Source organism: Lissotriton helveticus, chromosome 7 (assembly GCF_964261635.1).
Source record: "Lissotriton helveticus chromosome 7, aLisHel1.1, whole genome shotgun sequence".
Taxonomy (NCBI): Eukaryota; Metazoa; Chordata; class Amphibia; order Caudata; family Salamandridae; genus Lissotriton; species Lissotriton helveticus.
Genome location: NC_136068.1, coordinates 742,687,992 through 742,705,893, shown reverse-complemented (window position 1 = coordinate 742,705,893; position 17,902 = coordinate 742,687,992). Strand labels below are relative to the sequence as shown.

The window sequence follows — 17,902 nt, the reverse complement described above, 5'->3', positions numbered from 1 at the left end:
ATTGAGAAGACTAAAAGCTTTCGCAAATCAAACCAACTGTTTGGCGCTTACTCGGGGCCCAGAAAAGGTCTGGCCCTTTCACGTTCCTCCAACTCCAGATGGATTGCATCCACCATTGTCTTTTGTCAAGAGAAAGCAGGAAGGCCTCTCGACATGAAAGTCCGTGCCCATGATACACGGAAGATGGCGACGTCTTCTGCATTGCTAGCATGAGTACCCCTTCCAGACATATGCAGAGCAGCAACCTGGTCAAATGTTCATACATTCACCAAACATTACTGTCTGGACACGGAATGGAAAGCAGATGCGGCAGTGGGACAGGCAGTTCTGCGACATCTCTTTAAATAAGGTACATGTTTATGAATTTTATACTACTGTTTTTTATATATAATGTGTTTTTTTTCCCTTTATGCTAATATCTGGAATAGCTATGTTTGGTTGTTACTACCTTTTGATTCGTAATGAGTTCTTTTTTCTGAAAGGAATTTCTGATAGATACATCTGCCGTGTGGATTCCTCACCTTGTGAATAGCCCCTTGCGTCAGCAAACTTCGGAAATTCTTTTTGTAGCTTCGCGCCGACGTGGACTTGGACTTGCACGCGACTCCGCTGACGTCACCGACGCCTACAATAGGCCCACGCCGGTGTAATGACATCAGTTCCCTTTTTTCCGCGTCATCGACGCTAACGGTTTCGGGATACTGAGTAGCTTTTGGTAACTCTGTTACTGTTTATCTTCGTTTCTTTGTTCTCTTGCCTCTTTGTTTCCTTATAATGTCGACAAAGAAGACTGGATTTAAACCCTGCAGGGAGTGCGGGAAAATGATGTCCGTTACGGACCCACACCAGGACTGTATTTGGTGTTTGAGCTCCGACCACGACGTAGATGGATGTTCGTCGTGTCAAAAAATGAACCCAAAGGCCCTGCGAGAAAGGGAGACCAAGCTTTTTGTAGCGAAACTGAAAGCCGATAAAGGAAAGAAGTCTTCAAAATCCCGCTCGAGGAAGTCTAGGTCAAGATCAAGATCTCGAGAGGCGTCGGCTTCGAAGTCTTCGTCGGATCATGCTTCGAGGTCGCATAAGAAGCATAAGAAAAGGAGACCTGAATCTCGACGTCATTCGGGTGAGAAGTCGGGCTCGAGATCGAGATCACTCAAAGTTAAATCGAAGGTAATTCAACCACAAGAGGTTTCGGATCGGGAAGATGAAGCCTCACCTTCGGAGTCGCAGGTTCAGTCTCCGACTCCGGTTTCCAATCCGACTCCGATGCCGTCTCCGGCTCAAGAAGAGGTCGAGGAGGTTCCTAATGAGGAAGAATAATCGGCTCCTGTTGAAGAACCAGATTCGAATCTGCCTCAATCGGCCTGAGGGTGATCATCCACCTTTTCCTGCACCAGGTCAGGATCCACCAGCGTTCCTGAATGCTATGTATGGAGTATTCTCGAGGTCATGGTACCCCTCTGGTGCACCTTCGGGTCCCATGGGTCCAATGGCATTTAATTTGGGTGTGCCTCACTCTTATGCCCCGACACCTTTCATGCCGTATATGCCAGCCCCGACTCCGCTGTGGCAGTACCCGGCTCCACCGAGGTCGACGCCGATGTAGACGTTGGCTCGACTGAAGTCGATGACTCCAGCACCGGCGTCGCCCGCTCCAAGCAAATCTTTGGAGCATCCTTCTAAGCCTTCGGATTCGGTACCGACGTCGGCTCCGGCGCCGTCGCAGTCGACAGTGGATCCGGCTGCGATCCGTGTTAAAGAGATCTAGGAGAGAAGCTCAACGTCTCCTGGAAGAACGGAGGTATTATGAGTCTCATTCAGACTTGGAGGAAGGTGAACTGGATGAGCATTATTTCGAAGAGCTAGCTGATGCTAGTGGCCTTGATTTTTCCCCAGAGTGGGTGTTACCATCAGGTCCGGATACGCCCTCTAAGGATGTCCAGCCATATCACGTGGTAATGAAAAAGGCAGCAGGACTTTTAGGCTTGACATTACCTACTGTTGAGTTTAAGTCAAATCTACTTACAGAGGTACTTCATTCTCCGAGCTCAGCTGTAGAACCATTACTCCCATTTAATGAGGCATTAACTGAAGCTATTATGGAGGTATGGAAAAAGCCTCTTTCTGCTCCTGCTGTCTCAAAAAGTGTGGCGAGGAGATATAGGGTGGCTCCCGAGGACCCTGCCTTTTTATCATCTCACCCTTCTCCTGAAAGTCTAGTGATTTCAGGCTGCGTGCTCTAAAAAGTCAGTTGGTGCTTTTCCCCAAGTGCCTGGTGACAAGGAGGCCAAGAAACAAGATCAAGTGGCCAAGAAAACTTTCTCCTCCGCAGGTATGGCATTAAAGTCAACGAATGCCACTGGTCTTATGGGAAGGTATGTGCATGCACTTATGGACTCAATGCGTTTGTTGATTCCTAAGGTTCCAGAGGACTGCAGGGGTGACTTTGAGGAGGTATTATCTGATACTCAAGCAGCAGCTCGTCAGGTTATCCAGAGCGGTCTAGATACTGCAGATTCTGTGGCATGGATCATGGGCACTGCGGTTGCCACTAGAAGATCAGCTTGGCTGAAGTCCTCGGATTTTTCTACAGATGTGCAGTCTGCTCTTTTAGATTTACCTTTTGATGGAGTTGGACTCTTTGGCAAAAAGGCAGATACAGCCTTAGAGAGATTTAAGGATCGCAGGGCAACTGCTAGATCTCTTGGTCTTCAAGTAAGAGGTTTAACGACCAGAAAGTTCAGAGGTTTTGGACGCTCTTCTTTTCGTACCTATACACAAGGTCAACAGCAGCAACAACAGCAGCAGCAGCAAAATACCTTGTATAGGTCATACAGGGGAAAACAAAGGGCACGTCCTCGAGGGCGTCAAGCCTCTTCCTCCTCCACCTCCTCCAACCCCCCAGCCACAGAAAAGCAGCCCTAGATCCGCCATTCAGGATCATGTGGGTTCGGTGAGGGGGCGGCTTACCCACTTTCTACGGGATTGGGAATCGGTTACATCAGATCTTTGGGTTCTCAATCTCATAGAAAATGGGTATGCCCTTCCCTTTCGGGAATTCCCTCCCAATTACCCTCCTTGCCAGGGATATTGCTCAGAGGAACATCTGTTACTCCTACAGGAGGAAGTTCAAACTCTGTTAAGAAAGGGTGCGATAGAGGTGGTTCCAGAGCGGGAAAGGGGTCAGGGATGCTACTCCCGGTATTTTCTGATTCCCAAGAAGGATGGCAGGCTTCGTCCAATCCTGGATCTCAGGATCTTGAATCTCTATCTGAAACAAGAGAAATTTAAGATGCTCACCCTTGCTCAGGTTCTTCAAGCGCTGCTAGAAGAAGACTGGATGGTGTCGCTCGACTTGCAGGATGCTTATTTTCACATCCCCATCCTGGAGTCGCACAGGAAGTATCTCCGTTTTACGGTGGGATCGAAGCACTATCAGTTTGCGGTCCTTCCGTTTGGGCTTACTACTGCGCCTCGAGTCTTCACCAAGGTGATGGCAGTGGTGGCGGCGCATCTCAGAAGGTCAGGGATTCCTGTATTCCCTTATTTGGACGACTGGCTGATCAAAGCAGAGTCGTCAGAGAGAGCTCCATCATCTGCGAGAGACAACCCAGTTGTTGTACAGGTTGGGTTTTTCGATAAATGTACCCAAGTGTCACCTGGTGCCCTCCCAGCGCAACCTGTTCATAGGTGATGTACTGGACACAACTGTATGTCGTGCATTCTCTCCTCCTCAAAGGATTCACGACATACAGGAAATGATTCCTTTATTTTACAATGGAGTGGTCGTTCCAGTCCTGAAGGTCCTTCGCCTGCTCGGTCTGATGGATTCATGCATTCTGTTGGTCAACCATGCGCGCTGGCACATGAGGGCGCTCCAGTGGTGCCTCCGCAGGCAGTGGTATCAGCACAACGGAGATCTCAGGGAGTCAGTGAGGATCTCCAGAGAAGCTGCGGCGGATCTGTCTTGGTGGGGCGTGGAAGGCAACCTGTCTCAGGGGAAGCCTTTTCAGCTGCCTCCTCCGGTGGCCACAGTGATAACGGATGCATCCACTCTAGGGTGGGGTGCTCATCTGGGGAATCTGGAGGTCAAGGGTCTTTGGTCTCCAGAGGAAAGGTTGCTTCACATCAACCTTCTAGAATTGCGGGCGATACGTTTGGCGCTCAAGGCCTTCCTCCCTTACCTTTGCGGTCGTTCGGTCCAGGTCCTGACGGACAACACGACGCGATGTGGTACATCAACAAACAGGGAGGAGTGGGGTTACAGTGTCTCTGCAGAGAGGCTCTGCGTCTCTGGTCCTGGGTTCAGGACCATCAGATTTGTCTGATGGCAAATCATCTGGCCGGAGTTCTGAACGTTCGTGCAGACAGTCTCAGTCGGCATTTCTCTGCCGACCACGAGTGGAGGCTTCACCCGGAGGTGGTTCATGACATCTTTCAGATGTGGGGGACTCCTCGGTTGGACCTGTTCGCCACTCGCGAGAATGCTCACTGCCTGTCATTCTCCAGTATCCGGTGCAAGGAGCCTTGGGGGACGCGTTTCAGTTGAGTTGAAGAAATCAACTCTTTTACGCGTTTCCTCCCATACCTTGGATTCCTCGGGTTCTGAGGAAGATTCGCCAAGAGCGGGCCCAAGTCATATTGGTCGCCCCGGACTGGCCAAGAAGGGTGTGGTATACAGATCTTCTCCTCCTCTCCTCTCACCCGCCGCTCCGTCTCCCTCTCAGGGCAGACCTCCTCTCTCAGATGGAGGGGCAGGTTCTACACCCCCACCTCCAGACATTACACCTTCATGCCTGGAGATTGAATGAGGCAACCTGAATTCCTTTTCTCTCCCACCTGACGTGGTGGATGTCATCTTGTCAGCCAGGCGTGACTCCACTAAGTCTATCTATTCTTATAGATGGTCAAAATTTGTCACGTGGTGTGGGGAGAAATCTATTGACCCTTTGAGAGCCCATTTGTCTGAAGTTCTCCAGTTTGCCCTTTCTCTGGCGCAACAGGGGCTTGCTGTTGCCACAGTGAAGGGCTATCTTTCAGCGCTGTCGGCATTTCTTTGTTTGCCTGACCAGCCATCTCTTTTTAAATCTCCTGTGGTTTTAAGGTTTTTGAAGGGTCTCACAAATAAGTTCCCTCCTACTCCTTTTATTGTGCCTCAGTGGGGCTTAAATCTTGTATTGACCATTTTAATGGGTGCTCCCTTTGAGCCTCTTCACAAATGTCCTATGAGGTTTCTGACTCTTAAAACAGTCTTCCTCGTTGCAATGACCTCGGCAAGGAGGGTAAGTGAGCTTCAAGCTCCTAGTTACAAGCCCCCTTTCTTGACCATTCATGCTGATCGAATGGTTCTAAGGACCAGGGCTGCTTTTCTGCCTAAGGTGGTGACTCCTTTCCACCTTGGTCAATCCATTACCCTCCCTACCTTTTATCCTCCCCCACACCCTTCTAACGATGAGGAGAGGTTGCACTGTCTGGACCCCAAAAGGGCGGTGTCCTTTTACTTGGACAGATCTAAAGACTTTCGTTTGGATGACCAGCTCTTCATTGGGTTTGCTGGCTGCAAGAAAGGAAGAGCGGTCCATAAAAGAACTTTGTCGAGATGGATCGTCCTCTGTATAAAGATCTGCTACTCTTTGGCCGGTAAGGAACCACCAGAGGGTATAAGGGCTCATTCTGCAAGAGCTAAGTCTTCAACCTCAGCATTGGCTAGAGGTGTTCCTGTAGAGGATATTTGTAGAGCGGCAACTTGGTCTTCCCTCCACACTTTAGCGAAGCATTACTACTTGGATTCCGAAGTGAGGAGGGACGGTCATTTTTCACGCTCTGTTCTCCAGGATTTCCTGGTTTAGAAGAGTGGACACCCTCCTCTGGGAGTGGGGACTGCTGTGGGATTCTATTCACAAGGTGAGGAATCCACACGGCAGATGTATCTATCAGAAGAACAAGTTACTTACCTTCGGTACCGCTTTTTCTGGTAGATACAATATCTGCCTGTGGATTCCTCACTAACCCACTCGCCTCCCCGTTGTCCGCTCTTCTATACCAGAGTTTCTGTAATGTATTTATTTTATTGTCAAGGAGTTGTTTATTTCAAATGTTTTATTGCATTTGCTTCACACTGTGTGTGTTACCTTGATATTTGTACTGCGTATACTGTGTATATGTCTACTGTCATTGGTCGGTCCGTGTGCCTCCAAGGCACGGAAAAAAGGGCGGAACTGATGTCATTACGCCGGCGTGGCCTATTGTAGGCGTCGGTGACATCAGCGGAGTCGCGTGCGATGCAGTGTCTCTGACGTCCAAGTCGGCGCGAAGCTACAAAAAGAATTTGCGAATGTTGCTGACGCAAGGGGATATTCACAAGGTGAGGAATCCACAGGCAGATATTGTATCTACCAGACAAAGCGTTACCGAAGGTAAGTAACTTGTTCTTATGGCACACAGCCCCGAGAAAAGAAAGGGGTCTAGCCTAGAAACGCTCTAACTACAAGGACTGCCATCTACTCTGATACAAGCATGTGAATCTATGAAAGATTGAATACTGGAGAAATAACTAGTTACTTACCTGTACACTATGGTTCTCCAGTATTATCTTTCATAGATTCACATGCGCCCGCCCGCCTCCCTGTTTCTTTTAGGTAGACTACCTTTTTATCTCTGGTTTCCTGCATAGCTCACTCTTGGGCTGTTGGAAATCTGAGGTATGGTGGCTCTGCTGGGAATGGTGTAGGCTGGTGCAGGCAGGTGATTGGCTGTAGTTTGGGCCACATAATGAGGAGGAGAGGTTGCCTAGTGGGTTCACTGCTCTATGGCTTCCAGGCAGTTTTTTCTACTACTGCTATGGTTATCATTTACCGGGAGACTCCCACCATGACGACGGGGAAGATACAAGCATGTGAATCTATGAAAGATAATACTGGAGAACCATAGTGTACAGGTAAGTAACTAGTTCTTTCCCTCTGCTCCCCCATACGGCATTCCACTCCTGTAGGGGGCAGATTATCACAGTCCCTACCTGTCTGGAACTCCATCACAACAGACAGGTGGGTGAGACAGATTATCCAACATGCCTACTGCCTAGAACTCACAGCAAACCCCCCCCCCCGAACATACCACCCAGGCAGCATCCAATGTCTACAGACCATCTGACTGCTTCAACAGGAAGTTCTAGCGCTTCTACAAAAGGATGCTATTCAATTGGTTCCTTAGATGAACAAGGAGCAGGAGTTTACTCCCTGTACTTTCTAATCCCCAAAAAGGACAGGACACTGAGACCAATTCTCGACCCCAGGCCCCTCAACCATTACATACAATCAGATCATTTTCACATGATCTTTCTGCAACAAGTACTCCCACTGCTGCAACAAGGCGACTTTCTGTCAACACTAGAACTAAAAGACGCCTATTTTCACATTCCTATACATCCTGCTCACAGGAAGTATCTAAGGTTTGTAATACAAGGTCAGCACTACCAGTTCAAAGTACTTCCATTTGGGGTCACAACAGCACCATGGGTGTTCACAAAGTGCTTAGCAGTAGTAGCGGCACATCTCAGAAGACAACAGATACAAGTCTTCCCTTATCTCGACGATTGGCTCATAAAAGCCAAATCATTCAGGCAGTGTGTCCAACACACAAATCAAACAATTCAAACGTTGCACAACTTGGGGTTCACAATCAACTACACCAAGTCGCATCTGCAGCCTTCGCATGTTCATCAGTATCTAGGAGCTACCATAGACACATCTACAGCTCGAGCGTATCCCAGTCCAGCCAGGATACACAGCATTCAAGCCTTAGTCTCCACTTTTCAACACCTGCAGTCTCTCCAAGCCAAAGTGTTCATGAGACTAATAGGCATGATGGCATCTTGCATCTTCATAGTTTCACATGCAAGACTGCAAATGCGCCCATTACAAGAATGTCTAGCACAACAGTGGAATCAGGCTCAAGGTCACCTCACAGACCTGGTGTTGGTAGACGGCCGTACGTATCGCTCTGCAATGGTGGAACACCAAAAACTTGACAAAAGGACTGCCGTTCCTCGACCCTGTTCCACAAATAGTGCTCACAACAGACTCATCCCTCACAGGATGGGGAGCCCATCGCTTACATTATACCACACAAGGCCAATGGAACAACCAACAAAGACCGTTCCATATCAACCATCTCGAGCTGCTAGCAATTTTCTTAGCACTCAAAACGTTTCAATTACAAGTACAAAACAAAGCGGTCTTAATCCGGACGGACAATATGACAGCCATGTACTATATACAAAAACAGGGGGGGGCACACACTCTGCAACTGTCCCAGCTCGCACAGAACATTTGGAGATGGGCCATTCCTCGAAACATACATCTGGCAGCAGAACACCTTCCGTTAGTTCACAATCAGATAGCAGATCTGTTGAGTCGGCAGTCACAACAGATTCACGAATGGGAGATACATCCACAAGTTCTTCAGCCATTCTTCCAAATATGGGGGCATCCACAAATAGATCTGTTCGCCACCCACGAAAATGCAAAATGCCCAACCTTCGCCGCCAGGTTTCCACACACACGGTCCGAAGGCAATGCGATATGGATGAATTGGTCAGGCAGATTTGCGTACACTTTTCCGCCTCTGCCACTCATTCCACTAGTAGTGCGCAAGCTCAAACAGTCTATCAAACTGATCCTGGTGGCTCCCACATGGGCACGCCAGCCGTGGTTCACCACACTACTAGATCTCTCGCTGGTTCCACATCAAAAGTTACAGCTCACACCCTCCCTGTTAACACAGAACCATGGAGAAATAAGACACCCAGGACCAAGCCAACTGAATTTGGCGATCTGGCTCCTGAAGTCTTAGAGTTTGGTTACTTAAATCTACCACCAGACTGTATGAACATCATTAAGGAAGCTAGAAAACCCACTACCAGAGCGTGTTATGCCGCTAAATGGAAAAGATTTGCAATATATTGCAAAAATAATCACATTGATCCACTGGACGCTTCCTTCCAAAATATAATTTGTTACCTTTTACATCTGCAAAAGTCCAATTTGGCTTATTCTTCCATACGCCTGCATCTTGCAGCAATTGCAGCCTATTTACAAAATAGGCAACATCTATCTCTCTTCAGAGTACCGGCAATAAAAGTTGCACCCTAGGCCTACCAGGGGCTGCAGCATGTATTGTGCCACTCCTGGTTAGCCTTCCAAACTGACACCACAGGTCTGTACTTACAGCCTGGGTAAGGTGGTGGAATCACCCCTTACTTTGATTATAGTATATCTATATCAACCTTATATATAGACACATAGTAACCTATAAGTCACTCCTATGGCAGGCCTTGACAATCCTGGAGGCAGAGTGCTTGGTTTTGTGTGAGAGGGAGCCCTAGCATGAGCTGAGCCCCTCTGCAGCTTTCCTAACCATCTCCTTATAGCGGTTCTATGATAAAGCCATACCATATACTCTTAAGTGCATTATAATCCTCGCGGTTAATGCTAACTTTGGTTTGGCTTTATCAAAACATGTCGTGTAAGGTGTCAAACACTTTGGAATACTACCCCCCCACCCCCGCCAGTCCTGGCGGCGGGGTTCGCATTCCACCCTTCTAGAGGGAGAAGACATGTAGTTACTGGTAAAACCGGTTAAAGTTAAAAAGAGACAGCATCACAAAATGGATGCTGCTGTCACAGACACGAGTCTGCCTAGGGTGCAGCTATGCCCTGGGTACCTAGAGTACCATATACAGGGGCTCACTAGTGTGACCCAGTAACCAATCTGGTATGTACCTAAAGTACATGGAGTCCATTTTATAGACAAAGCAGACAGACTGGGGCCCTGAATAGCAGGCTCCCAGTCCAACTAAGTCGAAAACCAGCAAAACACCAGGCAAAAAGTGGGGGTAACCATATAGTCCGATATCCACCTTTCTACAGGAGATGTTTCTTAATCTTTAGTCGCAAAATTTTATGTGTTTTTTTTGGGATGTAATTGGCCTCTTTGTTGAAGAAAATATGCAAAAATTGTCACACATCCTGTGCACAGGCTATTAAAGTTTTTTCTAAAAAGAAGTATTTCTCAGAGTTGGAAAAAAAAACATTCATTGCTTATGACTTTAATGATGATGCTCTCAGGAAGGAAGTTTCTATATGAAAAAAATGATGCTCTCCAATGTAGGTAAGTAATGTATAATAAAGAATTCCTATTTTATGTTCTTTTTATTCTTTGATTGGACTGCAATATGCATTATACAAAGTTTGTAAAATGTTTTGTTTTTTTGCAGGGTAAAATGATTATGCAGGACAAGCTAGAGAAGGAGAGAAATGATGCCAAAAATGCAGTGGAAGAGTATGTGTATGAGATGAGGGACAAAGTGTGCGGTGTATATGAAATGTTTGTCAGTGAAGATGTAAGTAACTTTTAAAAATATTTGCAATTGTCATTATGATAACTTATGATAGCTTGGTATTTTGACGGCAGCAGACCTCAGCCCCTCATAAAATGCTATCACCCATATATTCTCATTTAAAGAGACTAGCCTAAATTCTTCATTAGTTACTTCTTAATACTTTGAGGCTGATCTTTAAGTTAAAATGTATGCATTTCTAGGATTTCCACAAAAATAAAAACAAATACAAACGTTTTAGGTGTAATGTGTGGTGGATGGTGATTTCAAGATTTTCAATAATTCAATCCCTTAACTATGCTTTGTTGCATGTTTATAATTATAGGACCGCAACAGTTTTACCCTAAGACTTGAAGACACTGAGAATTGGCTGTATGAAGATGGGGAAGACCAGCCAAAGCAAGTGTATATAGATAAATTAACTGAACTTAAGGCAAGTTCCCTTTAACAGTCATGCATGGTTTTTTTTTAAGTTCTTTTTATTATATTCATCATTAACATGGCATAAGCATTCAGATGGTATACAAACACACAGAGTCAGCAAAACACATCCCCAATACAATAGTACAGTAAAAGTAAATACTCCAATTCCATGAACAGTATCCCACATGATATTCAAATCTCCCTCCCTAGTGTTCTTCAGCCGTGCTCTCATCCGCCTGATCTTGTGGTGGTTCACAGATATCTCCCCTAAATTTATGCATGATTTTTTTTAAATATTGCAGCATATTATAGGAACACTTCCTGCAGCTCGTCTGTTAATTGTATACATTTCCTACCCTTGACACAGATTCCCTTTTTGTAAACCATCTATTTGTTATTTTGGCTATTTGGGATAGTTTTCGCTTACGCTCCATAGCTTTATGTTCGAGGCATGTGGGCTGTTGGGTCCGGATGATTGCACATTGTTGTCCTGGAAGAGTCTTCGAAGTATCACGAGATAGGTGGCTCCTCCCTCGGACTACAGTGCGCATGGGCCATTGGGTTCGGATGTACTTTCCAGCACTCCAAGTTCGGAATCGAAAGAAACTTTTCAAAAAGGCCAAAAGGCCTTCGGATTCGTTGGTATTGTTTTCGTTCGGTACCGATAAGATTTCTTCACCATTTGCTTGCACTCCGGTCGTCGAATCGGGCCGTTAGGCCTTCTCGACGCCACGTGGACCGACGGTCGATGGAACGAAGTCCATTCAAATACTGCCCGCAGTGCAACTCAAAGTTCTCGCACACAGATAAGCATCCCGTGTGCAACAAATGTTTATCTCCAGATCATAATGAAGATAATTGCCTAGCTTGTGCCCAGTTCTGGTCCAAAAAGACAATCCAGAATCGGCGGGCGGCAAGGCAAGAAATGCAGAGGTCGGCACCGGAGCCCGAGAATATCTTCGACGATGAGGAAGAACTAGTTGACGCCGAAGACTCGGATCAAGAGGAAGATCAATACTCCGAGCACGACTCTGAATATTATATCGACGAGGAAGAACAAATCGTCGAGATCGAAGAATACGATCAAGACATCGTAGCTGTCGAAGACGACTCCGATGACGAGGGGCGAACCGTGAGTACACCGCCCCATACAGACACTACGCCTATATCAGAGACTCACGTCGAGGCATCGCCAACAGGCCTTAGCCAAGATCTAAAAACTGGTTCTATAGCCCCGCCATACCGCCCGGCTAAGAACATACAAAAAGAGCCTTCTGAGACACGTAATCCGAGGCCGGTACCATCGAAACCGAAACTCATCGACACGACAGTCTTCGGACCGAACGTCGTCGAACCGAAGGTGATTATGCCAAAGGGCGCAGACCCGAAGGCCACCGTTCCATATAAACCTTCGAAGCCAAAGGCCGTCGAATCGACAAAATCGAGTTAGACTGTCGAAAAAGGAAGGAAGCCTGTCGACGAAGGCAAAAGGGCTACGCCCAAGGCGGTCGTCGAACCGAAAGCGAAACCTAAGGTCGACCAAACCAAAACAGTAGAGCCGAAGCCCATCGATCCAAAGCCGCAGGCTCCGAAAACACCCCTACAACCTAAACAAGTTACCGAACCGACGAAACCGCTCGATCCAAAAACAGTGGTGAAACCTGTAAAAGACATCGGACCGACAAAACCTGTCGGAAAACCTCAAAAACCGATCCAGGCACCGAAAGCGGTCGAAGCGATTAAAGGCATCGAACCGAAGAAGGTCAAACCTAAAACTACGGCGCCAAGGCAAAAGACTGTGGAAGAGGTGATCATCCATCCAGACCCCTCCACAGAAGATCTGTCCAAGCTATATATTGACCCAAATACTGGGAAAGTGACTGCTGAAGACTTTTCCACTCAAAAAGAAGACTGTGCAACCTCTCCTATTCTTTTCCAACCTATCTCTCCAGCTATGCCTACTACTCCATATGCCCCATACTCACCTGCACGCTCTTGACTACAACCCAGATGAAGTTCAGGATGCAGATGTGGGTTTCGGATATCCACAAAACCCATATGTAGACCCCAATTCACAGCCATTGGGGGGGGGGGGGCGGGGAAGCCAGACACTGAGGGGGCTCTACCCATTACAGACCCTACTGTATACCCAGCTAAGCCATCACCCACAGAAGACACAGTGGCTTTTAACTCTTTAATTGATAGAGCAGCAAGCTTCCATCATGTAGACATGCATTCAGATGCTATAGAAGAAGATTTTCTATTTGATACACTGGCAACACCAGAAAGAAGTGTCCAAACACTCCCCATGTTAACCGCTTCCATGCGGCGCCGATTCCGCCCCTGTGCTGGACATTCCAGAACAGGGCGCGGTCGTGACGGAACCGTTCCGTCATCAGCACAGCTCAGCCGTGACTGATGACGGAACGGTTCCATCACAAGCATGGAAGGGTTTAAAGGGCGTCTTAAAGCACGCAAATGACATATTCAAAGACACTGCTAGGGCACGTGTCATCAGCCCTAGAATAGAGAAGAAGTATAGGGCTGCACCAGTAGACCCTACTTACATCAGGGGACAACTGCCTTTAGACTCATTGGTGGTATGCAACGCACGAAAGCGTGCTAATTCACAAACTACTGGAGAGGCTCCTCCTCCTGACAAGGAGTCAAAGATTTTAGAGGTATCAGGCAAAAGAGTAGCAGCTCAAGCAGCAAACTCATGGAGAATAGCCAATACTCAGGCTTTGCTGGCCAGATATGACAGGGCACACTATGATAGTTTAGAGGGACTTCTCCAACACTTACCTGAGCCTTACAAGGAGCAGGCAGATTAACTTATACAGGAGGGAAAGCTCATCACCAATGCCTCCATTAAGCAGACCCCCCAGGATATAGCGGCATGGATTGGCAAATTTAGCGGCACAAAAACGAAAATTTAGCGGCACAAAAATGGAAATTTAGCGGCATTTAGCGGCATTTTATTTTGTGGTTTTTGCAACACCAAACACAGATATCTTACTGTTTGAGTTATTTGACAACATGGAGCTATGTACATTTTGTTTATTTACAATTCAGCCCATTTGTTTTACTTAAAAGGCATGTTAGTCTTGGCCACGTACGGTAAGTTCTTCCGAGCACTCCAAATCAAGACCAGTATTGTGCTGCTGGTTGTAATGTAGAAACAATAATGCCCGGATTGATTGCTCTGAAAGGGACCGTCGTCTGGAAGAGAGAATAATTTTGTATATACTGTTGCTCCTTTCAGCATCTGCTGAGCTTGTGACGCAGTCCTTATACACAGCTGCAAGTTGGGAAAGAGCTGGAAGGCGGTCAGCCAGCCCACGCCAAAAGAGGTCGGTGTCAATAAGTCCAGAAACAGACACCTGCACTGCTTCTGGCCCTACATTGTCAAAGTAGAGGCGAAGCTCCTGATCGGGAACTTCGCTGAAACCAGGGATTGCTGAATAGGCACTCTTCTCATTAGGCAGGATGCTGAGTCGCGCAGGGTTGAAGAGGCGCACTTGTTTCAAGAATTGTATGCCTGGCTGGGCCTCCCCCATGTATTTGGCCACCTTTTCTAGTGAATGTTCAAAAGCTTCATTAAGCTGGGCTGTAATTTTTTTTTTCTGTGCCAGGCTTAGTTTTGCCCCTGCAGTGGTCTGTACAAACGGCTCTAGTGACTCCACAGTGAGGACTGAATTGTTGGTTAAGTTCATGTGGAGGTCCTCCAAATAATCGTATACCTTCATGGTAACTGGAGTCTGACTCTGGAATAGCTCCATCAGGTTTAAAATGCTTTGGCATTTTTCTGCCACAATGTCCAATTGGACTTTAATGGGATAGGAAGACTGTGTCCACCAGGTAGGTTTGGTCTGACGGTCACCCTGCGGAGAGACTACTCCAACTAGCACATTCAAAACACACCGCCCTTCGACATCTGGTGTTTCGTCAAAGATAACGCTAATCTTCTGATCTTTCAATAGCTCTTTCAGCTCGTTCTTGGCACTTGTATATCTCTCTGGGAGATACCGTTCTTGCAGCTGATGACTCCCAGGTATCGCTCCACCATTCCGTACTCGCTCGTGCAGGAACTTGCGCAACACAGGGTGGTCGGTTTTGCTGAGCGGAATGTTCAACGCGGTGCAGACATTAACCCACTCAGTTATCATTTCGTGGTTTGCGGCACCGGCAGCTGTACTCTTGGTGAATAGCGAGTTCTTCTGGCGTGCACGTTTCGGCGAAGATTGAAGGTCAGGATCATCTGAACAGCGCTTCAAATGTTTTTGGTACCGCACATGCATATCCACAGTGTGTTTCCGGATGTGGTCCACCGCCACATTGCACACACTGCAAAACAGCACCCCACCATCAGCGTGCATCACATTGCTGTAGTCTCTGGCCCGGTCTGCTGCGGTTATCTGGGTGGGCAGATGTGATCTGTGCTTCACACCCTTTGCAGGCTGCATAAACTTCTCCATTCTGCTTTTCTTGTGGTGGCTTGTTGCTCCCTTGTAAAACAGAAGATCTCCCGGTTGTGGCGCAGTCAGTTAACTCACCTACAAAGATAGTTGGTATTACTAAAGACACCTCAAAGGGGGGAAAGGCAATTGTTGAAAGGAAAGTTCAGAAAGCGCCGGTGCTCAACGATAAGAAATGCATGCAACCCTGAGGCACAAGTAAAGTGACAAACGTGTTGGGCCATAACTGCAATGGTAAATGCCAGTCCCCGAACGGTGTTGAGCAAACAGACAGTGTGAAAAGCGCAGGGGGAAAAAGCCATAGCAATTGTTGAAAAGCTCAAATTAAGTGCCCGAAAATAGAAAATGTAACATGCCAACGGTTACATGGGTGGTGCAAATTCGACCAAAACGTGTCCAGTCAGCCACGTGCAAAGAAAGAGAAAGAATTGCCCCAAAATAAACAACGATGAAATTCCCCCGAGGTGCCCACAACCCCAAACTTACCAGTGCGCTGTGGCAGCTGACCCAATTCTGGCTCTTGCAACAGCAGATTCTTCCCAGTGATGCTCTGCCAAAGAAACCAAGTAAAGAGTTAGGAAACTCACCTGGTGCCCACAACCCCAAACTTACCAGTGCGCTGCGGCAGCTGGGCCAATGGCTCTTGAAACTGAAGTACAGCGCATGTAAAAATGCATGACAAAGGGTCAAGATTCAGGACCAAAATTCAGTGCAAGTAAAAAATCATGAAAAAGGGTCAAGATTCTGGACGAAAATTCAGTACAGTGCATGTAAAAATGCATGACAAAGGGTCAAGATTCAGGACCCAAAAATCAGTACAGTGCAAGTAAAAAATCATGAAAAAGGGTCAAGATTCTGGACAAAAATTCAGTACAGTGCATGTAAAAATGCATGACAAAGGGTCAAGATTCAGGACAAAAAAATCAGTACAGTGCAAGTAAAAAATCATGAAAAAGGGTCAGGATTCAGGATAAAAATACAGTACAGTGCTTGTAAAAATGCATGAAAAAGGGTAAAGATTCTGGACAAAAATTCAGTACAGTGCATGTAAAAATGCATGACAAAGGGTCAAGATTCAGGACAAAAAAATCAGTACTGTGCAAGTAAAACATCATGAAAAAGGGGCAAGATTCAGGACAAGACTTTCCAAGTGGTGGAGAACGCAGATAAAATCTGCACAGCTAAAATAATAGTGCATTCATCTGTGGTCAACCCTGTGACAAAAAGCATAAACAAAACAATGTACGGCCCCCCGGGGCCCGCGGGCCCCCACAGGTTTCAGACTAGGCATGCTGGAGGCAGAGACAGGTCTCTGAGCGAGTGGGACGGGTATGCTCAGACGTGAGTTCCGTGCTCTCCATGCCACTGGAATCAAGCTATCTGGGGTTTATGTATACTGTTAGAGTTTATTCTATTTTGTCATGAACAAATGCCTTCATTTTTTAGGTACCCATTTTTTAGGTTTCGGCTACCGTCGCACTGCGTAAGCAGTGGGCGGAGCCGAAATCTTTTGTCTGTAGTATGGGGGCTGAACACGCCCCTCTTCTCCATTGGCTGGCCTCGTAAATGCTGGCCAGCCATTGGAGGAGAGGAGCGTCACTGAGTTCAGGGCCCGCCTTGACGCGATTCGGGGGCGTTTCCGTGTCTTTTTTTAAGTCACGCCCTCTCCTCTTCCCATTGGCTGGAATTTTACCTTCCAGCCAATGGGAAGGGGAGAGCACGCCCCCGAATCCCTACACGCACTCCCATCCCACCCCCGTCCATTCATTCCCCTGTCCTCGCCCTCCCGTGCCTCCTCCCTCCCTTAATTTTGATGTCTTGAGGTGGTCTAATGCTAACAGTTGAAACTGACAGCTGATTTGTTATTAATGTGCGAGGAGCTGATGTTGGATACATGCAGAATAAAGGCACTCTGACAACCGTACGTTGTATTCTTATCGTCCTTTATATTACTTTAATTAACCACACAATACCTTGATCAGAGTTCGGACATGTGCTATAAGAACTGTATCTGCACATTACAGGATAGTAGGTTGACAGTAGTGCGCAAATACTAGGTGGATGCGCTCAGTCAGCGGTGCCGGCTCTGTTGCCATTGGACCACGTCTTCCGGTGCAGCAGAAAGGTCTTTTCCGGTGCTGCATGCAAGCGAGGTATGCTAGCGATGGTTGGGCCGTCTCTTTTGGGGCGGGCTCATTCGTGTACCCAATAGCAAGTATCACTGAGAAAGACAGCGGCTAAAATTCTTCTCAGACCGCCCCTTGCCCGTCAATCAGTTTTAAAGCCCGCTTTCTGAATTTACTCCCGGGGTCCTCAAATACATTGAATTCAGAAAAGGTCCTTGGTATAGTAGAGGCACTCGGATTTTCAGGATCTTCTGACGGAAGGTAAGACGTGAGTTCACGATCATTCCGGGCGCCGGTGGGTTGGCATATAGACCTGTTACGTTGGGAAAATTGGTCTAAATGCAGTTGTAATCTCCCGCGAAACAGGAAAGGGCGCGAAAAGGCTGGTTCGGCTGCAGTCTAATAGACGTATGTAGACAGCAGACCCTGCCTCTTCTCACGCCTGTCTCTTACAATATACACAACACACGTGATTGTTT

At 47.1% G+C, this 17,902-nt stretch overlaps 1 protein-coding gene across 1 annotated transcript in view; it reads left to right on the top strand.

Moving 5' to 3' along the window:
* The window catches only part of HSPA4 (heat shock protein family A (Hsp70) member 4), a 424,381-nt gene that overhangs the window by 307,925 nt on the left and 98,554 nt on the right, over positions 1 to 17,902 (top strand). Inside the window, exons 15-16 of the mRNA XM_078653080.1 lie at positions 10,274 to 10,399; positions 10,722 to 10,829. Coding sequence (XP_078509206.1) covers positions 10,274 to 10,399; positions 10,722 to 10,829 — 234 coding nt within the window. The remainder of the gene's footprint in view (positions 1 to 10,273; positions 10,400 to 10,721; positions 10,830 to 17,902) is intronic.